Here is a 25559-nt window from a genome sequence, read left to right as displayed (position 1 = left end):
CTCACCTACAGCTGGACCCGAAGCCTGACCCAGCTCTCTGGGAGCCCCAGAATTCCTGACCCACCATGGCAACCAAAACGCTGCTGCTGCCAAACCTGAAGCTCTCAAGCGGGAAAATACTCACAGGACTTCATTACTCCCACACAGCCCCCAAAGCGGGCAGTGGCCACACCCAGGCCTGTATCTGCCCTATGGCTGAGGTGCCACGTCAAGTCCCACCTGACCCCCACCCCACCCCTCTCTCCAGAGGCCAGCAGCTCGTCTGCCTCATTGTCCAGAGCGATTCACAGCAAGGGCCCCCCAAAGAACAGTCCGAGACCAGGAGCATCTTAAAGAAAGCACCATTTATTAAGAAATGGAGCTCTACCAAAAGCAGCAGGTTCCTTCCTAAGCCAGTGGGGGGAGAGTGGATCCAGGGGGAGCCCGGGGAAGGCCCGATCAGCACAGAGGCTCAAGCTAAAGAATCCCAGCCTAGAGCTGGCTAACGCCGCTCTCAGGTGCTTTCTGCACTAAGGTGCTTGCTCCTCACGCCGAGGCGTTTGGACACTGCCACTGTAGGGGCTCTCTGCTGTGCTCCCTCCCCAGTGTCCTGGAGCTGCCCCTGCCCCTCCCCAGCCGGAGAGGGCCGTGCTCCTGGGAAAGGCTACTGCTAGGGCTGGGTTCCAGGCTGCAGCTGGGGAGCGCAGGGGCATGCAAGCCGGGGCTTTGGTTCAGGCCCATCACATTCTGAGCAGCTTTACGGTTCCATACAAAGAAGGCAAGAATAAGAACAGGCAGGCTTCTGCGAGGGTGGGTGAGCAGGGTCTGGGACTTCTCTGCAGCCATCCCAGGTGCAGACTGGCCTCTAGGCGGAGAACCCCTGCACTAAGGACCAGAATTGTCAAGGGGGCCTCCCTTGCTAAATAGGAGAGGGGTCCTGGCAGGGGGAGGAGAGGCTAGCCTGGACATGTGACATGCTGGGAGGAAGGGAGAGAAAGGGGCCATTGGCCTGTGACACCAAACCGGGGATGATGCAGACACCGCTCCCCCAGGACAGCCCTAGGGAGTCTCCAGGGGGAGGGACAGCGTAGTGCACGTGTGAATGGATGGGGTATGAAGCAGTGACGGGTGCTTGGCACTGCTGAGCATCTGGCCAATCAAAGCAGCCCCATGGATCTGGTCCAACGAATGCCACACCCTGCAGCAGACATCCTCCGCTAGCCGCAGGTCAGCAGCCGTTTCCGGCGTGCACCACACCCAGCCAACACACCTGAGCCCTGGCTTACAGGCAGGTCTTCTAGTGGGGCAGGGGAGGTCAGGCCTCATGGCCCCTCTGCTGAGGGATGGCTGTGTTGTGGTTTGGGTGCTGGAGCCATCTGCTGAGCTAGGAACGGGGCAGAGACAGATCTTCCCTCAACGAGCCAACACTGCTACCTACAGCTACCACTGCGTGCAGCCTGGGCTGGCTTTTAACCCGGGACCTCCGGGGCAAAGCTATAGTGGCCCCAGCCCCCAGCCCGGCCCCTGCCAGCACCACTCTGGAGCTGGTTAAGTCTGTTGCAGGTACAGCATGTGTCATAGCGCATTGTAACTGGAGGCACCAAAGCATTGTCCAGGGACAGGGCAGCAAAGATTTCGTACCCTCAGTGTGGACAGCACTCATGGCTTTGATATGTCCTAGCTAGACCAGGTAGCAGGAAGGGACAGCAGAATACAGGTCATCTTCAAAGCTTCTTCCTTCCCATCCACCAGTCAGAAGCAAGAGGCCCCCAAAACCCCCAGTGCCATCAGAGGAAAGCAGGACGTGGGTCTCCAGGCAGGGCTGGTCTTATGGGAGGGAGATGCTCAGAGACAAAGCCATGAAGGGATGCTGGAGGATTGCATAAGGCCAGACTTTGATCACCACAACGAGACATTATCCCAGGGAGTCTTGTAGCATTACAGCTGAAAGAGACAAAGGGCATCATCAGGCTGGGCCAGAGGCTGCAGCACAGAGAGAAAGGTGCTTTGAACTACCGAGATCAGCGTCTGCACTGAGCCTGAGACCCTTAGAACATGCCCAAACCACCAGCACAGTGCTCCCGTGTCATTCAGCTGCTGCCCAGCTGTTCCCACCCCACGACACACCCCATTTCGAGCCCACCACATCTTCTCCTTCCTCCTTGTGACCCACCCCTCTATGCAAGTTCCCCTAATACCAGCTCCTCTTTGCAAATTAGCCCCTAAAGATACTGGGCTCCCCCTCCCATCAACCAGAGCACGATGACACCCCCAACACACCCCCAGCGAGGCAGGCCAGCCTGTGCACTCAGACCTCTGCACTGTAGCCATTAAGGGACAGGTCCTGGCCCTTGCTGTGGCTACTTTGTGCTGCTCTGGTGAGGAGATTCTAGGGACTCAAGCCCAACTCAGCCACTGGCACGCGGCCCAATCCAGGCAGGTCACGGGAGCGAGCTCCATGCTCCCTCTGCTCTTACCCTGGTGTCACTGGAGTCGTCGTCGGGCTGCTTGGCCCAGAGATTGCGCTTTGTTGCGCGGTCGGTTCTCCCAGCGTCCTGCAGGGAGAGGAGGAACAGGCTGCGCTAGGATTTGCTCTGGGCATGGACGACGCTGCTCGGAACATTGCATCGGTCTAAACCGAAGATGGGGCCTGACCCAGAACCCTGGATCCAAACAGACCTAAGCGGGTCAGATCAGATCCGAGCCTTTGGGTGCTGGGATTTGCAAATCCAGGCCATTACCTTAGCAGCGTTGGAACTGCTCCAGACTAGGCTAATGGGGGGTTGGGGGGGGGGGGGGGGGAATTGGATGGTTGCAGGACAGTCACTTTACACTGGCAGTGAAACCCCTCCCAAAACACCCCCAGCAGGTGCAGAGCCATCAGCTTGGCAGGGAGGGGTGTTTGGGGCAGGAGCAGGCATGGCTGTGACATTGGCAAACTCAGCTATTCCCTGGCACTGCAATAGGAGCCGCCCAGGTTATAAACTAGGGGATCTGCCCTTGGTGCCGTAACCTGCACCAGGGGCTGCGCTCACTGAGCCCCCGGCTCAGCTGATGGAGCCCGAGCAGAACGCAGCTGCATTGCGGCACAGACAGGAGCAGAGATCTTGGACCCAGATCCCCATCTGCAGGGAAACACCCATGTAAACTCTGAGAGGTCTCCTCTGCACCACTCCTAGATGTACTGGTAGCCACCCTGATCTGCAGAGACCAGCGGTCATCCATCCAAAAGCCCGGTGCTGTTGCACTGCCAGAGGGACCTCCTGCCAGGCTCCCCGCTGCTATGGCCACATGTCTCTGGCAGAGTCCCACTGTCAGGGGATGCCCAGAGAACCAGCCCAGCACAAGGGTGGTGCATGGAAGAGCTAGTGTCTGGAGAAGTCCCTGTAGGGTTTGTGGGGATAATGCATGGAACAGCGAACCCCCACAGTCCCCCTCCCCACCCATGGCCTGTCTTGTCATGTGCAGACCCACCAACCCTGCAGACCTGCCAGCCCTGCAGAGGGATTTTCGCAAGGTCCCTGAGGAAGTGCAGCCGGTCTGGGGTCCACAAGCAGCCCCCAAGCAAGGGCTTCACTGGGTGAGAGTCTTTGTGATTAGCACATTCAGCATGGGGCCAGTTCACTGCGGACTGCCAGCGCCCCCTTGTGGAGGAGGGGAGGGGCAGGGGACATAATTCTTTGCTGGAGTCCGTGGAGAAGCCGAGACTCTCTGCTTGGGATTTTAGTGTAACCATGAGTTCCTGGAGGAGCCTCAAAATCCCACCAGGTGGGAAACTGTAAGGCAGGTGAGGTGGCTCGAAGTGGAGGTGCTAAAGGGTGGAGGGGACTTAAATCCTGCTGGAACATGGCCAACGCTAGTCTACAAACAGGTTCCGATCAATATGATCTGGCCCACTTTGCAATCGCTGTCACGACCTGGCTGCTCCCCTGATGCAGGGTCCCCCCACCGGGCTGTCAAAGCACCAGCAGTTTAGCGCAATGCCCAGCACATCTGATACCTTGACTCTTCCGTCCTTGCTGGGCTCCTGCGTCCTGCTTATCCACAGGTTGATGCGAGACGTCACTGTGCCAGGGAGCTTCAAATTCTCCTGCCACACAACAGGATCAGAGTTAAGACTGCACATTACCCACCACTGGAATGCAGCCATCTCTGGGGTGCAACACAGCTTAGCATGAGCAGCAATGGTGACCAAACCCCTCACTTCCTGTGCTACACAAGAGAAACTCAGAGGGCAGGGCACCACCTGCTCGGAGCATTCCTAGAGTGCACCTTTGGAAGACATGTGCGGGAAGAGGCCTCAGCCAGTCCCCCTCCGCCCCCAGCTGCAGGGTAGCCCTTGGCCATTCAGCCAGCATGGGGAACTGCAAAGGAAATGCTCACCTGCTACATGGGATCCCGGCCAGCAGCCACTAGAAGGAGGATCCACTGGGGCATGCAGCCACCCAGCCTCTGCCTGGCAGGGGCCACTGAGCTGAGGGACCAGCTTTGTCAGTTCTGAGGGTTCCTCCACCTCGAATCTCCCCCACCATCTGCCCAGTGCCCCCTACCTAAAGATGGGGGTGGGGTTTGCAAACTGTGGGACTCACAGGGGTCCCTCCCCCAAGCCCATGCTCGGTCCCACCTCAGCCCTCACCTTTCTGACAGGGGCCAGATCAGCTTTATCGGGGGCACTGGCCTCGAAGATGCTGCGCTTGCTGGCCACACCCTCCGAGGACAGGAGGAAACTTCTTGGCATGGACACAGGCGACTTCACCTCGGATCGCTAGGAGCGGAGAGAGGACCCGTCTGTGATAGAGCCCTAGGTATATGTAGGGTGCCTGGTCTGGTCCTGCCAAGGCTGACCCCCACCCATTCCTCATTGGCCTTTAAGTGCATGAACGAAGGGCAGCCCAGTTTCCTACCCCAGCTCCCTGTCATGCATTCTCCCCTCCCTGCCCACCCCTCTTACCACATCACCTGCCTGGCGGAGGGTTGTCCTCGGTCCCTTGGAAAGGGTGGCCCCACTCCCTCTGTGTGAATGGCGGAGGCAGGTCCCTACTCCCCTCTGGCTAGGGCAGGCTCTTCCCCAGCCCCTGCCCTCAGCTCTGTGAGACACTCTCCCGGATGCCCTGTTGCTTCCCCTTCTCCCCAGGTCACGCGCTGCACAACCATGCAGAGCTCAGAAGCCACCCACTTCCACCAGAGACCACAGAACTAGCGAGGCATTCACAGGCCTGCAGGCCCAGCCCTCCCCCGGGAAGGGTCCCTCCCCCCATTGCCTCGGGGGCTCCACTTACCTGCACAGCTGAGGTGTATTTCTCCAGTTTCTCCTCGATCCTGATGCTACTGGCTGGGAGTCTCACACTGGCACTGGGGAGGGGGAAGGAATGGAAAAGAGCGGAGTGAAATCCCCCAATATCCTTCATGCCATGGCAAGGTCTGCCTAGTGACAGGCAGGAGTGTGGGGAGTCTGGGTTCTACTCCATTCAGGTTCTTATACCATGGTACCAAGTGCCTATTCCCAGCTCTTCACTGAGAGACATTGAGCAATTCCATTTCCCTCTCTGCCTCAGTTTCTCCCTTGTAAAATGGGGATAAAAAAATACTTTAGCTTCACTTAACTGGGCTTCAGTGTAGTAATATTTTAAGCTGCCTGACATAGCCCATTACCAAATTTGAGCACATCGTTGATGGATCCATCCTCACAAGCGGTCCTGGGGAGGCATGGACACCTCTATCATCCCCGCACTGTACAGCTCCAGAACTGAGGCCCCAGTGCAACAGTGGGTGCTAGGCACCTAAATACCTTTGAGGATCTTGCCCAAGGTCATGCAGAGAATCTAGGGCAGAGCAGGGAACTGAACCTGAGTCAACGGAGTCCCAGGCAAGCACCCTACACATGGGGCCATCCTACGTCCGAAGGACTAGAAAGCAGACGTAGGCTCTCATAGCACTTGACCTATCAGGGAACATCAGGAGACCCAGATTTGCCAGACTCTGGTCTCTAGCTGTTCGTGACCCAAACCCAGAATCCTGCCCCTGCTATGTCCTCAAACCCAGAATCCCAGCTTCTGCCTTCATCTGATCTGGAACATGGATGACCAGAGTCACACCATCGTAACAACTGCTTCTTCCAGGGTCCCCTGGGGATAACGGAGGCCTCGTACCAGTTACTCTTCACGTTGTGTTGTCTCTCCAATTCCCTCCAGATGGGGAGCAAATTGTGACCCCCGGTGATCAGTGAGAACTTCTCCATTATATTTACTCATTGCACAGGTGCAATTAGTACAGTCACAAAACAGTGGTGAGTCCACGTTGTCAAACTGCAATGTATGCACTGACAACTTTGGCTCATACCACCTGACAAACATCTCCATCTCTCTCCCGGTTGTTTGGGGACCACTTCCCTGACTCCCCAGCCTCTTGCTGCCCCGGGATCCTCTCTCTGCTCAGCTAAGCTGTGTGTCAGCTCCCGGACACACTAGCCTCTGCATGCAGGCAGCTGTTTCCACCCCAGGTGTCATTTATGGGGCTGCAATGTGACAAAATCTGGAATTCTTTGGGTGTTTCCTGGATAGAGAAAGTTTGATCTTGGGTTTATTTCACTGGACAAGGAACAGACTTCACGTTTGCCTGGTTCCCTCCTGTTCATCAGGGAGCGGATTTTCAAAAGAAGCTCTCTACCCCCTCCCTACAGGTTTGTTTGTTTTTTGCACTGTCCTTGGTGCAGGACTTCCCCTCACGGGTATTCAGTAATTGATAACGTCCAGGGACCCACATTCTGATCTCACATCAGTTTTATTCCGGTAGATACCCACTGAGGATGGAGTTTCTCCTGATTTACCGTAGGGTGAGACAGGAGAACTGAGCCCAGGGAGGAGAGACCTTACTAAAAAGAAGTCACCTGCTTTGGTCAATTTCAACCCAAGAAATTCAAATATGGATCCACTTCAGGAAGGAGCACAGCTGAGGTGTCACCACTAAAGCCAAGCGCTCAGCACATCTGCTATTTGCCCAGTACTATTTCCCGGTCTATGGCCGTTGCCCTGCAGGATCTCAAAGCACTGCGCAGACTATGAGCCTGGATTTTGGTGCCATGGAAGTCAATGGGAGTTTTGCCAGCCAATTCCATGGGAGCAGGACCAGGTCACCATAGACAGCCCCTCCAGTGAAGCCAAATGACAACACACCACACAATGATGCACTGAGGGCAGGTCTCCTGCATGGGGAAGGTGACACCCCCGAATTCCACAAGAGGTCTTTGTCTGTGGCCAGGCCCTGCCGCACTGACAGGTGCTGGGGTAAACTGCATAGGGTTGAAATGCCAAGGTGCAGTCTGGGCCTGGTTAGTAGGAAGCACTAAGAGGAGTCTGATCTGTAGGGCTACAGTATAAGCCAATAGCCAGACAATAAAACAGGAGGACTTAGACAAAGTGTCTGGATCTTCTCACCAGGGCCATCCAAACACCCTTCTCATGTACGACAGTGAGGCCTAATGAACAAAGAGGTGTGGGAGGAGGAGATCCGAGTTCTATTTCTGGAGCAGGAGCAATCACTAGATTTGCTGTGCAAGTCTGTGGGAGCGAGGATACGCACCATCAGAGGTGGTGTACCAGGATTAACTCCTTAAAGTTTGGGGCCTGCTTTGAGATCTTTGGGTGGCAGCTGGTGGGGGAGGGTCAGAGTTTTTAGCAGCTTTGTGACATTACCAGAAATACAAGTAAAACCCACTGACCTTCTGGTAAATGCATTTTCTTCCTTGTCTTTTCTTTGGATCACCTACAAAGGCAAGCAAAGGAGATGAGATGTGGAGCAATGGGAGGGCATGAGACGGGTTGGGAGAATGCCCCCTTCCTAGGGCTCGGAAAGTTCAAACAGCCCTGCTCATCCCCATGTCTCCCAGAGCTCAGACATTCACCATGGCACAGAGCAGCGTTTGGTGGCTTCTCGGAGCCATGTGAGCAATCTGGACAGGCAATCTTGGAGTCCAGAACCCCTTCTGCTTCAGATCCCAACTGGGACCATGGAGCACTGCGGCGGGGGGTGCGGGTGGTGTGTTTCTCAAATAATGACAGAAAAGGTTTGGTCTGAGTGAAAATGTGGGTCGGTTCCAATCACTTCTGAACCTGGTTCCCTCCCCTCAGGGCTGGCCAAGGTATGGGGGAAAACCCTGGACCAAGAACATGTTCAGTTTCCACCCTGAGCGAGAGACTCTCTCATCAGTCTATTCCCTCCTCCCTAGCGCATGCATATCTCCATCCCTCTGGCGTCACCATTTCTCTTTCTTTCCTCCCCCTGCCCTCAAATGTCCCCTTTTTCTTCCTTCACTGCACCCCCCCCTGCCCCACCCATCTCCTGGCCAGCCTACCTCATCCTCCTGCCCCTGCAATCCCAGAGAACAAAGACTTTCTGGCCAGACGTCCCGATGGAGAGGTGGCACCTCTCCATCCTGTGCCGAAGGCCATCCCTGCAGAAACTGCTCTACGACCTGCTTGGCAACAGCACCCAGACTCCGTTCCAGCTGCTCTTTCTGGATCCAGGTGGCAATCCAGCTGTATGAAAACCTTTCCCAGGCGGGACTGATCCCAGTACGTCTGCTGGACATTTTGCAGCACAGAACAGCAGCCCCCTGCTCAATTCCGCAAAGCCAAACCGCCCTGCAGCTTCACTAGCTACTCAACTTAGAAAGCCCTGGGGTCAATACAGCGTGTGATGCAGGAAACGCCCGTATCTGAGACAGCGTGAGCCAGGAGAGGAAAGAATTACAAATCCCTCATCTCTCCAAGTCTGCAAAGATCACTGTGTCGGAGAGGTGCGTGTGACCCTGCGAGTCTCTCAATGCCAACTGGCAGAGGGCCCACCATGCCATAACTTACGTCAGACCTGGCTCGCCGATTGCCTCAACATGTTTCTAAAACCTGCGTTAATTGGGGACACGCTTGTTCCGGAAAAAAAAAGTGAGGGAGTGATGCATGTACGGGTTGTGTACAAAGTTACAGATGTGTCCTGGAAACAGGTTCTTTAAAGGTGTTTGGGAGGCAAAGCCTAGACCCAGCCTACTCGAGACAAAGGAATGTGTCTTTACCTGTCTGTCCAGCTGGGTCACAGGCAGAGGCCAATGAAAGGGCATTTACATATATGGTAAACAAAGCTATCGTGCAGGGATGATGCCGGTTTAACAGTCACGCCTGAGGACAGAATCTGCACCCAAGGAAGCCTTCCTGGCTCAAGGCAGAGACAATGGATTTTGGGTAATGTAACTAAAAGATCTTTCACTTATCACTTAGGGCAGTGGTTCTCAACCGGGGGGGCCCACGAGCAGCTTTCAGGGAGGTCCAACAAGCAGGGCCAGTGTTAGTCTTGCTGGGGTCCAGGGCAGAAACCCAGAGCCCTGCTGTGGGGGGCTGAAGCCCAGGGCCCTGAGCCCTGCCACCTGGGGCTGAAGCCGAAGCCTGAGCAACTTAGCCTCGCTGGGACCCCTGTGGTGTGGGGGCCCTGGCAATTGCACTGCTTGCTGCCCTGCAACACCAGCCCCGGCTTTTACATGCGGGAAAAAACAAAAATAAACCGTTGTTGTGGCCAGGGTGGGCTGTGGACTTTAACTGCATGTTGGTGGGGGCCTCTGAAAGAAAAAGGAAGAGAAGCCCTGACTTAGGGGGTACATAAGGGTACAGCACCCTCCGGACCTATGAAAGTTGGAGTCCCTAGTTTGGAGAGCTAGGGATGCTGGAAACTGAGGCAAGTAAAGGATGTTGTTTGGCCAAAGATTGTAACTTGCTAATGTTGAGTTGTAGTCACTCGAAAGCATGCTTTGTGGTGTTTGTAACCATAGCGGTCTCTTATTTTTGCTAAATATCACTTAAATCTCTTGGTTAATAAGAGTTTTCTTAGTTTTAGTAGGAGCCATCTCAGTGCGGTTATACTAAGGTGCAGAGAAGCTAACCTAACAGGCTGGTGTGTGCTCGGTGTCTTTGGAAGCAGCGAACATAATTCCTGCGAGTACCCAGGGAGAGGCACTGGACACGGCAGGGCAGCCTCTCCGGGGAACTTGGGCCCTGGGATTCACTATTACCCACAAGGCAATGTTTAGACTGGCCAAGTCTTGAAGAGTTTGCTGGCCAGGCCGAGAGGCGGGTGTGGCAGGGAGCGGACCCACAGCTTAGGAGCAGCAAAGCTCACGCTTGTCCAAGCAGAGGGGCAGCACAGCGGCCGGTGGTTCTGGGGGTCCTGAGCAGAATTCTGCAATGCGAAGACTGAAGACACAGGACAGACAATGCTAGCAGCTTGCATGCTGTGTTCACAGACCCCTGGGGCCAAGCTTATTGGAGCTGCAGGAAGAACGTGGCCCGCACTGCAAGACCCTTTTGGGGAACCTGAGGCAGAGCCATGACCAGGGATTTGTCTGGGCACTGCCCTTTGCAGATACCAGCAGTGCCTCTGTGGCCCATAGGACCAAGAGCTTCAATTCCAGCTTCTCCAAACTTCCATGCTGCCCTGGATCCTTTTAATGGGGCTTCCCAAGTCTCCCACCCATGGGTGCAGAACACACACACAACCCAGCCATCTTCTCCAGTAAATGTCACAAGGAGGAGGAGATCTGGGAATAACCTGAGCCCAGCTGGAGCAGATTCTAAGTAACAATGGGAAGGAGAAGACCTGGACTGGATTTCTGCACCCATAGGGAAAATAATCTGAGCAGGACCGCAGCACCCTCATGGAAGAGCCTCTGCCTCCTATGCTCTATCCACCTGGACTCTAGGTGCGGCCTCAAAAGGAGAAAACCTGGGATTGGATCTCTGTGCCCACTGGAACGGACTCTGCAAGCCCCCTAGCCTGCAGAATCAAGCAAACTACTCCTGCTGAGGACAGCTGGAGGGAGCCTCCCCCATACAGCTAGAATAAACTCAGCGTCCACTGCCTGGAGGGCCACATTTCCCTGCCCGTGTCAGCACTCACCCGGAAGGAGATCGTCCTCGGGCTGATGCGTTTGAACGAGCTGCTGTAGGTGACCTGAGTGGGGGAAGCAGCCGAGGAGCCTCCGGGTCTGTCGTGGGTGGAGGGCGACCCTGCTGCTTTCTGAGCCTGGGGGGGATTCCTTGCTGTATCCTGAGGAAGGAACACACACACACACACGTCAAGAGCCAGCAGGAAGGTTTCAAGCCATGGCTGTGAGAGCAGGGAGCAACACTCGGGGGCTCAGCAGATCCACCAAGCGCCCGAACAGCCCAGACCACAGGAACCCCGACTGGATGGGCCAAACCCCCAACCTCCTCCCTAGGCCAAATCACCACCAAGGCCAATGGGGGGTTTGCCTAGGAGAGGGCTCAAGGTCTGGCTCAGTGAGGGGAAGTGGGTCCTGGGGCTACCTGATCTAGAGGCAGAGTTTAGAGTTGGGGAAGCAACATCCCCTCCCGCATCCCTTTCCCCCTTTGCAGCACAGCTCTTTCCAGGCTCAAGTGCAGCATCGCCAAGCCCAGGATCCAAGTCACGATTTTTAAATTAACGTGTCCCAGGCTCTTTGCCGTCTAGCATCGGAGCCTTTGGGTCGCCCCCACTTCACGTTTTCAAGCTTTTCTCCAGAAGGTTAGATGCCGGCTCCTTTTTAAACAGAAGCCAGGATACTCACAAAGTCACATGGGCCAGCTCCTCAGAGGCACCTCACTCCCGTTGAGGATCTGGGGCCTGACTCCAGGAGCTGGGGCTTTTAGGGAAAACCCCCAAGTATCGTGAGACGGCTGGTAAAGTGCCTTGTCTCTCACCTGCTGGCTGGAGGGGCGAGTAACGGGGGAGTCTGGTTTCTGTTCTATGCGGCTTCCTCCCCTTGAGGAGACTTTCACCTCCAGGTGACTACGGTCTTTCTGCTCCTGAGCCGATTCCCGGGGCTGGCCTCCCGTCACCTCTGGCTCCTGCGGGGGCTCGTCAGCTATCAGGTCCTTCTCATCCTGAGCCGAGCCCTGATGCCATTCTCCTACCAGGACCTTCCGCTCCGGAGCCGACTCTGGACATTGTTCTGCCTTCGGGCCCGTTGGCTCCTGGGCCACCCCCTGGTGCTGTTCCCCTGCCAGGGCTTTCCCGCCCAGAGCTGACTCCTGACACGGGGCTGCCTCCAGGTGGCCTGCTCCCACGTCTAGCTCCCTGCAGTTCTCTGGCTGCTCCTTCTGCTTTCTGAGGTTTCCTGAGCTCTCCACCTGCCACCTCTGCCTCCTGATCTCTTGCGGACTCAGCACCGCCATGAGCTTCCGCTCGGCCATCTCCTCTTCGGCTGTGGCTGCCGCTGGCGGCTCGGCTTCCTTGAGCCGCGGTAGCCTGCAGCGACAGAGAGAAGGCACTGACACCCTTGTACACCCAGGGGCGCTGGCAGGCTGCTTGTTAGACAGCAAGTGAATCCAGCCCAGGTGAGAGATGCCAGATTAACACCTACGGAGCCCCCCCCCCCCCCCCCCCCCGTTTTTATCCCAGTGCACCCTGCACGTACTGTTACCCCTCTTTGAAGCCATATTCTGCAGGCGTAGGTTAGGTACCTGTGTGGTCCTATGCAGCTGATGGTTACAGAGCATTGTGGGGGCTCCACATCCCAGATCAGCCTCCATCCCTTGGCCCTGGTAGCACCGAGCTAGCACCATGGGGAGGTAGAGCCACTCGCTCTAGTCTCCTGGGTACAGCATCCGGAGCAGCCTTGTCTTGCTCTGAAGAGGGCAGGATCCTACCCTTCGTCTCGGGAGGGGCAACTGCCCCGAGGGGCGAGGAAGAAGGGGGTTTGGAGAGCAGGTGGAGGAAGGTATTTATACCAGTAGATTCAAATTAAAATGTTGCAGGGGGGGGGGGTAAGATTTTCAGAGGAGTCCAGGGGATTTGGATGGGTAATTTCAATGGAATGTGTGTGTCTAACGCCCCTGGACTGTTTTGAAGATCTTAGCCTTCAGCTTTCTAACATAAGCAACAGTGATTAATCATTCTATTGCATCGGTCCTCCATGGCTCTCAACATGATTGGCAAAACAGCATATCGTTATCCCCATGTTACACTTGGGGAAACTGAGGCACAGGGGGCAGGGGGAGTGATTTGCCCAAGGTCACAGTGACTTGGTGGCAGAGTCAGGAACAGAACCCAGGAGTCCTGACACCCTAGAGTCTCCTGCTCTAGCCACTAGACCCTTCTGCTTCTCAGAACCATGAATTGAAGCTGCCTGACCCCGCGGCCCTGATCCAAAACCCGTTTAATGGGAGGACTCCCACTGAGATGTGGGCTTTGGCTCAGGCCCGGCAGAGCAAGACAAGCTGTGTGGATGTGCCGCATTCTGGGCAATGCCGGCACTGCAGTCCCAGGGAACAACCGCTCTCCGCCCCCACCTCTCCACTGCCTGCTTGTTGGTATCCTGCACAGGGCAAAGGGCTTCATCCTCCGTGTCAGTGGTGGAGCTCAGGTTGCGGTCTCTCCGCCGACGCTCTCTCGCTTGTTCCTCCTCATCCTCAAGAGTCCTCTGCCTGGCCAGGCTGCTCGGAAAGGAGACAAGGGCGTGCCAGAGACAAGGTAAGTGAGGTAATCTCTTTTATTAGTCTCTCTCCCCAGCAGAAATGGGTCCCATAAAAGAGATTACCCACCTTGCCGTTAATATCCTGGGGCTAACATGGCTACAACACTGCATACAAGAACGTGCCAGTCAGATACTAGCGGGCTGGGTCACTGTAGGAGCATAGCAACCAGGGTACCTCTCTCGGAGCTTGCAGAGAGCAAGTGATCAGCCCAGGGACCAAGGAGGAGCTGTGCAGCAGCGTGCAATTGGCCAGCGGCACAGCATCCCATTCAGATACCTGGCCGGGTCCCGCCCCAGTGGGTATCGGCTGCGGGAGGATGGAAAACAGGAGCCGAAATACAAAGTGGATTACATAGATCTAATCACGGGTGGTGTGTAATCCTGACACCTACATGGGAACAGGCTACTGTAAACATTAGGAAATTCCTGAATTAAGCGCTTGACTTTGAACGGTAGTGTTCCTTTAATGTAGGGAAGTTACATTTTTTAAATCCTTAAGTTTGATATAAGCAAACCAGAAGTTCCAATCACATGATACCATACGGTCTCCCAATTTGGGTCATCAGCAAGGTTAGAACTCTGGAATCTGGGCTTCCAGTCCAAGGTCTGTAGGAGAACCTGCTCTAGTGGGCACAGACTCTTCCCCTGTCATCACACCTGCTTCTAGCAAGAATCCCTCCCTCCCTCCCCGCCAACCCCACTTCCCCATCTGTTTTGGGAGTCTCTGCTCCTCACTCCTCCACGTTACAGGAAGGGAACTTCTGGCTTCTCCTAGGAACCAGCAGGGAGGGACATTGTGAGCACAGGAGACAGATTCCCTGCTCTCAGATCCTGCACCTGGTAGTTTTTGCAGTCCCTGACAGCCAATTGCAGGACAAGTCCTGCTCAATCCCTGGGCTGATGCATGCTCCGTGGCAGATGGTGTATACTCAGTCCAAACAGTATTGTTGGAGAATAACACTGTTCACTAGAGGTTTGTTAAACTTGGATGTTTCTAGAAGCTTATAACTTCCTGTGGATTTTCACAGGAAGAGCAACACCTACCACCCTGGCATAGAGGCCAACTCCCTGCCAAATTTCCAAGGGCCTGCTCCACCCATGTTGGTGCTAGAGCTCCTTAAAGAAAGAGTTGTAAGATTTATTTATTTATTTTAATAATGGGCAAAAATGTTTTCCTCTTCTCCCCCCCAGAAATGACTGAACCCTTTTCCCTTAAACTTACAGAGGTAGACTCCTGATATGAAAAATTTTAGTCTGAATGGCTGAAGTATGGTAAAAAGTTACAGGCAACTACAAAACAAGCTCTTCTAATGGAAGGTGTCAGGCAACCATCATTACCAGTTCTGCCTGGAATTAGAGGTCATTAACATTCCATCATCACATACACACCCCAAACAACTGAAAAGTGGCTTTCCAACCAAAGTGATTTTTTTTTTTTGGCTGAAAAAAAATATCCTTTTGGTAAAAGATTTTCAGTTTTTAAGGACAAACTGTAGTTCAGTAAAAATGTTTAAGAAAAAAATTAAAGCTTTTGACACTAAGAAAAATTTGTTATAGTTTTTATTCCACCCCCCCCCCGACATTTTGAAATTTTCCACCAAAAATAATTGGCATTTTTTTCAGCTCACACACACACACGGTCCCACGCTGTGCTGCAAATAATGCCCAAGATCATTAAAACAAAGAATTTTAAAAATCAAAATTGGTTTTCCACCACAGATGCTGTTTGTTGACCTTTTGCACGACTCAGCGCAGGGCTCATCTACACAGAAAAGTTATACCAGTATAACCAGAGGTTTGAATTTAAACCAAGAGAATGTCTCATGTGGACACTCTTAGGGTACATCTTCACTGCCCGCCGGATCGGCGGGCAGCAATCGTTCTATCGGGGATCGATATATCGCATTGACGCCTGTACTCCACCTCGGCAGGAGGAGTAAGCGGAGCTGACAAGGGAGCCACCATGGTCAGCTCACGGCCGTGAGGGCGGCCAGGTGAGTCAAACTAACATACTTAGTTCAACCCCCGCCCCCGTGTAGCCCAGGCCTAATTCTGGTATAAGAGTACAGATGTGGTCCCCTCATTTCAGAAAAGATATACTGGCATTAGAAAAGGTTCAGAAAAGGGCAACAAAAATTATTAGGGGTTTGGAACGCGTCCCATATGAGGAGAGATTAAAGAGGCTGGGACTTTTCAGCTTGGAAAAGAGGAGACTAAGGTGGGATATGATAGAGGTCTATAAAATCATGAGTCGTGTGGAGAAAGTGAATAAGGAAAAGTTATTTACTTGTTCCCAGAATATAAGAACTAGGGGCCACCAAATGAAATTAATGGGCAGCAGGTTTAAAATAAATCAAAGGAAGTTCTTCTTTACTCAGCGCACAGTCAACCTGTGGAACTCCTTGCCTGAGGAGGTTGTGAAGGAGAGGACTATAACAGGGTTTAAAAGAGAACTGGATAAATTCATGGAGGTTGAGTCCATTAATGGCTATTAGCCAGGATGGGTAAGGAATGGTGTCCCTAGCCTCTGTTTGTCAGAGGGTGGAGATGGATGGCAGGAGAGAGATCACTAGATCATTACCCGTTAGGTTCATTCCCTCTGGGGCACCTGACATTGGCCACTCTCGGTAGACAGGATACGTGGCTGGATGGACCTTTGGTCTTACCCAGTGTGGCCGTTCTTATGTAGAGTAGACAAAGCCTCAGTTTGGTTTACGTTGCTTTGGAAGGGGTTTAAGTTGACAAAGCCACTCCTATTCCAGAGTAGGAGCGGCCACATAGGGAACTATAGCAATATAATGCAATCAGTTTAAGTAATACCAGCATAATTATACCAGTTTATAACAGGTGGAACTTCCCCATACAGATAAGCCCTCAAACGATGAAATCACAAGTCAGTTTCATTTTTGCTTATAATCAATTTCCTTCTTTACAGGAGATCTCCGACATTTTAATAGCGTAGGCCACAACTTCATTCATCAGTTGATACGCTTACCACCTCCCCTGCCATTCACGCTTGTGTAATGGCCCAGTGGAAACTAGACAGTTAAGTGGCAATTTGGTATGGATGTATTTTTGTCGGTCTTTAAATGCAATGCAGTTGCAAGAAACAAACAGGAGAGGCCAGCATCAGGTGACCAGCCAGGTCTCTACAGACCACTAGCAAGTGTTTCTCTGACCAACAGCAATCCACAGACCATAGCTGGAGTGCCCTGGCCTGCCCTCTTCAATGCTTATGCATTTCACAGCACTGCAGTGTTGTGAGCAGCAACCTCTTCCTGGGAATATGCTTGTGTAAAAAAAAAAAGTGAGCAAGTGTTTCCACTAGAGTATATTAAAAAAAGATAGATAGTAAGATCATGGGAACAGCATGTGGTTGATGGCTTAGTACAAGCTTGGTTTTTGCTGACTCTGAACTTGAGGCCACATTTTACATTTAAAACATTCAAGAGGAAGTGGGCCCAATCCTGATCCCGTTGGAGTCAGTGGGATCAGAATCAGGCCTAGACTAGCATTCGTGCCATTGCAAACCCCGTGAGTTGTAGCTGTCACACTGTGTGGGTTAAAAATTGCCGTGCCAGTGATCTACCTTTACGCAAGCGCACATTTCCTCTCTGCCCAACTCCCCATTCCCAGGCTGCAAGGTGTGGGGCAGGGAAGGAGAAGGCTCGAGTGACAGGGTGAGGAGAAAAGCAGAAGCAGAGAGCCAGTGGGGTGGGAGGGGAGAAGAGCATTTAAGTAGCTACAAGTCTCAGCCACAGACCTTTCAAACCTGACTTTCTAGGTAGAAAGTTACCTGCCCTCCCTTGGAAAAAGAGGAGGAGAAATGGCACCAGAATTTGAGGGAAGGAACTGAATGAGCTGGTTACTGTAGCATGCATGAGTCATGCACCCTTCCCTTTGTGTTGTTTTTTTCAAATACAAAAAGATAGCCCCACCCTCTTTTACAATAACCTGATTCTGAAAGATACAATGTTCACTAGACATTGTGACCAAACTTCCCTACAAGTGATTCAGAGCCAGATCTAATCGCCCGGCATTCGGTCCTGTAGCCCTTGCACTTTGGAAGCAAGTTGACCCTCCTGCCTTCTTAACTAAAAGAAGAAAACAAAAGCCTGCTACCGTGTAATCCTGCTGACAGTGCTTTGCATGTCTTCAAATTACTGCACACACAGCTAGGTTTCCAGACTGCATTTTGGGCCTGATCCCAATCCCATGGAGATCACCAGGCTTTAGATCAGGCCTTTTGTGCTCACAATCAGTTGCTTAGGTGTGCAAACTTGTGCTCTACTGCACAGTCACTGTACCGATCGCCAGTTGCACATTTAGGTCCTGCAAGCATTTATGAACCTGATAGTATTGACTTGACATTGTTGCCAAGTAGATAGAGTGCTGGCATGGGACTCAGGAGATCTAGATTCTATTCCCAGAGCTGCTACTAGCTTTTGGCTGATCTTGGGCAAGGTCACTTTCCTTTGCCTCAGTTTCTCCAGCTGTAAAATGGGGATAATACCAGTGACCTCCTTTGTAAAGCACTTGGAGATCTATGATTGAGCTAGGTATTATTATTACTACTAGTTGCAGCTGTGATCACGTTAAGCATGTGCTTAAGCTTTTGCAGGATTGGAGCCTTAACTAGAAGGCTCTTAGAGAGAAATCCACCCCTCTGGAGAGGGCCAGAACCAGGTCTATGGTGCACTTACAGACCTACCTAACCTCATATTAGAGCTGGTTGAAAGTGTTTGCATGAAAAGTTTATCCAAGATTATTTTCCTCCCAAGAGGCTTTTCCCCACCCCACAAATTTACTTAATCATATTTTAGAAATTGTTTTCAAAAGTCTCTCGTACCAAAGTCTTCGATCTGGGTTTTTGGTAAGATTCAAACGTGATTAAGTATAAACATTAATAAAATCTTCAATAAGTTATTTTGGTAGAACTATCATGGACAATTTCACACACAAGAGAGACATCCTATGGGTCAGTTTCAAACCCTGCCAAATGGAAACAATTTTGAAATGTTGATTTTTGTAAAACTGTTTTCCCTCCGTTATTGACCAGTTTCTGATGGATTGTTTAAGTGGGCTGTAGGGCTCTTCCTGGGCCTCTGCACATGGGTGCATTTCACCCTTGTTTGATGAAAATAAGCTGGTTGTATTTTATATGCCTTTTAACCCCGCAGAGCCAAAGTGGCTGTTGATGCATGAGCTGTATTCTGTCCTGGCTCGCACACCATCAAGAGAATTATTAACTATAGCTGATTAAATAATCCACAATGGACTACACTAGTCAATGTATCTTATTTCCCCCCCTCCCATTTTAAGACTCTCCCAATTATTCATTATCAGAAAGTATTTGCACATTTCTGCCATGAATAATTCCTTGTCTACAGATACAGGTTGACTGTTCATGAATTGTGTGTCGTTTTTGGTAGTTACATCTCATTCAATGAGGGAACAGAAACAATCCCTCTGGCTTTGTGGCACTAAGCTGTATATTCAATATTAGTCACAGGGAGCAATTTGTTCAGTCTGCCCTGTCCGTTTTAGACGGTGAGCTTTTTCAGGGCAGGAATTCTCTTCCTTTGTATGTGCAGCACCTACCATAACAAGGCCCCCGTCCTAACTAGTGTCTTGGGCACTACTACAATGTAAACAATTAATAATATTCATTCATGTACGTTGGCAGAATAACGCAGCAGAAGCCAGCACAGGCTTTCCCTGCGGGGATAATGTTTATAACCAGAAATCAAAAGACTTTACCATAAGAAAGAGAACTACAGAAAGATTCCCCAGCATGGGAGCCACACCAGTTCTATGGCCCTTGGGGGTGGAATCTTCCCCCAAAGCATCCTCCCAAATCACCAGTATATAGCCCTTTCCCCTCCGTGATCAGCGGGGCTAAAGGAGGGGGAAGCAGAGCTAAGTAACAAGTACCTTGTTCAGTGGGGACCAGGTACTCTGACACAGGGAGCCACTTCAGTGTGTGACTTTCAGTTCCCTAATTGGGTGTCTGGTGTAACTAGCCATCCCAGGGGCGCGCGGGGTGGGGCAGGGGGAGGAGGAGAAGAATCACAGATTTTACAATCACATGAGCAATTCCAAGTGACTCATTGATTTCAAGCCCAGAAGGGCACATTATGCTGATGTAGTTTGACTTCCTGCATCACACAAGCTAGAGAACCTCATCCATCAAGCCCCAAACTTCTGTTTGAAGTGTGTTCCTCCCCTCCCCCAATAATACATCTACTCCAGCAGCACTATTATCCCCATTGTACAGATGGGGAACTGAGTCACAGAGCGACTAAGAGGCAGATTTGTAAAGGTATTTACCTACTTAACTCCCATTGAAATCAATGACATTTCAGTGGGCGTTGGGTGCCTAAATACCTTTACAAACCCATGACAAGATGGGGGAGGCAGGATCTTTTGTTCGACCAGTTCCATTGGTGAAAGAGACCAGCTCTGCAGCATACACAGACCTCGGTTATGGTTGTGAGTTGTGTTGTGCTAGCTTCTAGAAGTCTCCACACCAGGAGACCAGCCCCAGGGTGCGGGGTGCTGGGCAGACCCAGAGCCAGCACAGTCTGCTCCCAGTTACACCTTTGCGAGCGGACCCCCTGCAGGAGCGCTCAGGACAGTGGCTCCGCTCTCTAGCCCAGGGGGAGCTTGTGGGGAGTTAGAAACCGAGCTGCAAGTAAACAGAGCCGATTAGAGCCACGGTGGCTGGGGTGCAGTGAATACAGGACTCCTTTACAGCCTGTTTAGAGTCACTTTCCAGAGCAGAACTGCTCCCTCCACCTTCGCTGCACAGCTCACTTCTCCGGGGGGTGTTGCATTAGGGTCCCTCTCTCCCCTTTCAGCTGCTGCTCGCAGGAACAGTTCGTACCGTGGGGGTGCTGAGAGCCACTGAACCAAACTGCAAAGCCAGGATCTACTGGAAACCTCGTCAAGCCAGGGGCTGCAAGAGCACCCCTAGTTCCGGCAGCACAGATGGCTGCTTGTCCTTTTGAAGCTCGAGAGCCCTCTAGGCTCTGCAGGGCTGGCTTTGCCCTACCCAGCTTGAAGTCACACCGGCTACGCTCCTTCCCTGCCAGCGAGCACGGCCCCCTCTGCATCCCCACCCGTCCCCAGCTGCCACCCTGCCTTCCCCCGAGCCCACCCCCCCGGAAAGCGGTAACCATTAAACCACAGCGCCTACCTGGAGAGCGCAGACCAGTTCTTCCTGTTCAAAGACATCCCGGCTTCCCCTGGCTTTCAAAGAAGGGGGGAACTTCCCCAGACATCGAGACGGGTTCAAGCCCCACTCTGCACAGATCCCCCGAGCCAGCAGGACGCGGATTTGAGGCGCCCGGAGGACGTGGAAAGGGAGCCCCGGCCTCTGCCCCGCGCACCTTCACCCTGCCTGCAGCCTGCTCGCGGCCGGGGCGCGTCACATGGTCTCTTATCTACCTGGACAGGCGCGGAGAGCGGTAATTTGCCTATTAGCCGCACCTCCCAAAAGGCAGCCGGCGCGGGCGGGAGCCGGCGTCTGCCCCAGCTTGGCCGGCCGCTTGCTCTGGGTTCAGCCCCCTGCGCTCGCTGCACCAAGTTGCCCTGGTTTTCAGGGGCGACTCCCTGCTCAGAAGCCTGTTCTACCAGCCTCTCGTTCTCCGGCCTCCGCTCCCCCTCTGGGCTGAGTGGCTGGGAATCAGTCACCTGGCTCCCCACCCGCCTACCCAGGACAGGCAGCCTCCAAGGCAGGGGCTTTCAGAGGATGCAGTTAAAGGGGCTCCCATCAGTTTCGAAAGCTGAGCTCAGACCCCTTGCAGGGGCTGCCCATGTGTGTGGTTTACCAGTCACACCTGCCTATTACCAGCAGGAGAGTGGGGTGGGAGGAGGTATTGTTTCATGGTGTCTGTGTATATAATAATGTCTTCTGCAATTTCCACAGTATGCATCCGATGAAGTGAGCTGTAGCTCACGAAAGCTCATGCTCAAATAAATTGGTTAGTCTCTAAGGTGCCACAAGTCCTCCTTTTCTTTTTTCAGTCATACCTGCCTATCGTTTAGGGGGTTTGCTCCCCTGTGATTGTATAAAACCCCCCAGGAACAGCAGAGAAACTAACTCAGCAGCTATGCAGGAGAAGCAGTGAAGCTGAGGATACACAAGGACACAAAGGATTTGACTTTATTAATAGTCCACCCAGTCCAGTATCCTGTCTCTGATAGTGGCCAGTAGGAGCTGCTTCAGGGGGACACTCAAGGAATCCCAATCTTGGACAGTCATGGAATAACCAGCCCTCAGGGGAAATTGCAGATAGGCCCAGATGCAGAGGTATTTAGGCACCTAACTCCCATTGGGAATTTCCAACGAGCTCAGCTTCCACTTTGACAGCTGAATAAAATGGCCACATTTCAAAAAGTACCAAGCAGCTCACATTATTCTCAATAGGAGTGGGGCATGTTCTCTAGTGTTCTCAGTGTGAGTGTGGAGAGCCTCAGCGGATGCTGGTCTCTATTGAAAATCTGGCCCTCTGTGGTTGATTTATTCCCAGAGGCATCAGGATTTACATTACTTATATATTTTTATCCTGTCTACAATAACTTGCACTTGTTATCCATATCCATGTCTATTCTCTTTGGAATCCACTTGGCCTCGGTGGCATCTTGCAGCAGTGCGTCGCACAGTTTAACTATGCATGGAGGGGAAAAGTAAATATAATAAATAAAAGTAAATAAATATTTCAGTCCCTTTCAAATCTGCAGCTTTTGGATTATCAGAACCAAACTGTCTAAGCCCCTTGGGTTTGCAATCAGGGTGCTGGGCTCCTGAATACAGGTGTTTTCTCCTTCAGACTTGCAGAATACCTGTCTCCCAGCCGGAGGAGAGCAACGTTGGGATTGTGGCCCGCATGCTGGCCTGTGACTTGTGGGACCTAGGTTCAAATCCTAGTTCTGCTACAAACTCCCTGTAGGACCTTTGGCAAGTCACTTATGTTAGGATTTTCAAGGGGAACCCTAGGAAATTAGACCCAAATCCTGACAGGTATTTAGACACCTAACTTCCATTGAAATCTGGGCCTTACTGTCCAAAGCTCCTAGGAATTCAATGGTAATTAGGTACCTAAATCCTGTCGACACATCAAAAATCTTTCAGCTCCCCCATCTGTAAAATGGGGACAATAGCCCTTCTATATCTTTCAGGGTGGCTGTGGACATCAGTTCACGAACGTTTGCAAAGTGCTGAGATGCTACACTGTGCTGTGCATTCGTATCCAGCACAGCTTGGTGTGGGAGCTGCAGGAACCTTTCCACAGTATGCATCCAATGAAGTGAGCTGTAGCTCACGAAAGCTTATACTCAAATAAATTTGTTAGTCTCTAAGGTGCCACAAGTCCTCCTTTTCTGTTCTGAGGTGTCTCTCAATAATTGCAGATCTCCCTTCTGTAGCACCTGGGCTGCTATTGCCAACTTTTCCCCCTTCCTACATTTCATTCCCATCTCCAACCAACCTGACTTGGGTTAGTTTGCTTGTTTCCGACCACATGTGCTGCATGCAATCTCCTGCCCCACACGGTGAGTGGAAGGTGAATTAACTTGCTTTTGACAGGTGGATATAGATAGTTAACGTAGCATCACTGAGATGAGGGGTTTCTGATTGTAATTATGGTTTTAAAAGATAAACCTGTCAAAAGACCATCCCCTCCAAGCAAGGCTCGCCCTCAGTTTTTCTTTCTATCTCTGTCATCCACTGTCTTTTAAATAATTTTTTATATACGTGTAGAAAATGCAACAGGTTTCAGAGTAAGAAAGAAAACCTGAAATATTCTGGAGAACAGCAAACTTGTCACTCGCAAATGCGAGGTAGTGTCCCCAAGTCTCAGCAGCAGCAAAGAGAGCACAATACACCCTTCAGTTTTATCTACAATGAACTATGGAACCTGATGCCAAAGGATTTTATTGAGGCGAAGAGCTTACTAGGATTTCAGAAAGGCTTAGGCATTTGTATTGATAATAGGAACACCGATGGCTAGAAGGGATGTAAAACCTCGCTGCTTCCGGGATTAAGAAAAACAAGCAGCAGCAGCTCTGGCCCATCATTAACTACCTGCGGTTAGGAAATCAAAGATATTTTGGCACCTTACTCCCTCTGAAATCGATGGGAGTTAGGCACCTAAATAGCGCTGAGGATTTGGGACAAATAGCCTTGGAAGTATCTGCTAAAGGCACCAAGAGAGACAGCTACTGGACCAGACAGGCCAACAGTATGATCCGGCCAGTGCTCCAATGTTATTTTTATATATGCAGGACCGAATTCTGGTGTCTTTCCCAACTATTCACTTCAGCGCCAGTCGCACCAAGTGGCTGAGGCTAACAGAATTCAGCCCAAAATGTTTGCAGGACCGCAGAAAGAAGCATCAGTTCACCAAACACGGTCCCTCAACCAGGTCAGGGCCAGATTTCCAATTAGGCACAGTAGGCACGTGCCTAGGGGCGTCCTCATTCTAGGAGTGCCTAAAAGTTAAAAGTTTTATTTTTTATGGAAAACAAGAAGGTCAGCTCTAGGCGGGGGGGGGGGGGGGGGGGGGGGGGGGGGGCGTACAGAAGGTGCTGTGCCTAGGGACATGTAAGGTGTAAATCCAGCCCTGACCCAGGTTAATGGAGAGATGTGAGCTTGGGGAATTCAGTGAGGTGTCTGGTTCTGTACAGATGAGGAGAAGTCAAATTGGCTGAGTTGTTCTAACCCATTTCCCAGCATCTTATTCTGTTTTATGGTCTGCAGGGGGATCTGGGATTTCTGCCTTGCCATGCTCATGGAGAAGAACCTATGGGGGAGATGCTCAGTGGGTATGAACTGACACACATCCATTGAAGCACTACACCCATTTCCCCCAATGGAGGGTCTGAACTGGCATTTGATTTTTCCCATCGGGTCTGACAAACACCGTGGGGCAAATTCTGTTTATCTCAGTTACATGGTGCGACTGGCAGAGGCCGATTTGTTCCTTTGCAATAATGTGTTGCATTAACAAACCCTGGTTTGCATTTGTCCAACTGGGCCAAATTCTGCTCTCAGTTACACTTGTCCATCCAAATTGGCTTCAACGAGGCCTGCATCCATGTGAGAGCATCCGTGTGAGAGCAGGTTTTCCCCATGGCTGGCTGGGGTGGGTCATGGCCAGATGGACTCCAGCCCCACCTCACTAGAGTGATGAAATCACCAGTGGCAGCCACGCTGCAGGATAATGTGGGGGCCCCAGGCTCCCACATGGGCCAGGATCCCGGCCCCCACTCCAACATGCAGCTGCTGTCTCGGAGCCTGGCAGCCACAGGGCAAATGTGGAGAAGGGCAGTATTCTTCAACCAGGGTCTCGTGGAAACCTTCCCAGAGGGGTGAAACCACCCAGCACCACCCAAGCCCTGGAAGGCTGTGCAAAGGGGCTCGGGTGAGATGCCCATGGGTCAATTCCACCCACTGCTGCTACCAAGAGCTGATGAGTGCTAGCAGCTCTCCAATCCCCTCCCTTGGGTCAATCCTAGTTTCTACCCCTCAGTGTTTTATCTAGGCCCATCCCATGCCTGTGTCATTCTCCTTATAACAGCACGAACAGCTTGCATTGAACACTGCAGTTATTGCTCTAAGGGTGGGTGGTTATTCTCTGGAACAGCCTTCCAAAGGAGGTTGGGGAATTTCTGCCCCTGGAGGTTTTGAAGAACAGGTTGGGATGGTCTCCAGGTTTAATTGGCCTTGCCTCAGCACAGGGCTGGACTTGATGTCCTCTTGAGGTCCCCTCCAGCCCAGCATTTCTACGATACTATTTAAACACTGCACACAAATGTAATATAAGAACACAAGAATGGCCAATGGCCCATCTAGCCCAGTATCCCGTCTTCCGACAGTGGCCAGTGCCAGGTGCCCCAGAGGGAATGAACAGAACAGGGAATCGTCAAATGATCCATCCCCTGTAGCCCATTCCCAGCTTCTGGCAAACAGAGGCTAGGGACACCCAGAGTAAGGATTTTCATCCCTGACCATCTTGGCTAACAGCCATTGATGGACATAACAGCCACCCAGGCCAGATGC

General features: G+C 52.1%; 1 protein-coding gene across 1 annotated transcript; it reads right to left on the bottom strand.

Moving 5' to 3' along the window:
• Nucleotides 1-329: 329 nt before the first annotated feature.
• Nucleotides 330-21149, bottom strand: LAD1 (ladinin 1). Its single transcript, XM_027832749.3, has 10 exons — nucleotides 20694-21149; nucleotides 13311-13454; nucleotides 11721-12267; nucleotides 10918-11067; nucleotides 7697-7740; nucleotides 5259-5331; nucleotides 4616-4744; nucleotides 3980-4069; nucleotides 2457-2534; nucleotides 330-1923 (listed from the first exon to the last, which is right to left on the bottom strand). Exons 1-10 carry the CDS (start codon nucleotides 20729-20731, stop codon nucleotides 1918-1920), a joined length of 1299 nt encoding a protein of 432 aa, XP_027688550.2. The 5' UTR covers nucleotides 20732-21149; the 3' UTR covers nucleotides 330-1917.
• Nucleotides 21150-25559: the final 4410 nt, after the last annotated feature.

This window comes from Chelonia mydas, chromosome 21 (assembly GCF_015237465.2).
Source record: "Chelonia mydas isolate rCheMyd1 chromosome 21, rCheMyd1.pri.v2, whole genome shotgun sequence".
Lineage (NCBI taxonomy): Eukaryota > Metazoa > Chordata > Testudines > Cheloniidae > Chelonia > Chelonia mydas.
The sequence above is the reverse complement of the archived record's forward strand: the minus strand, read 5'-3'. Positions and strand labels throughout refer to the sequence as shown.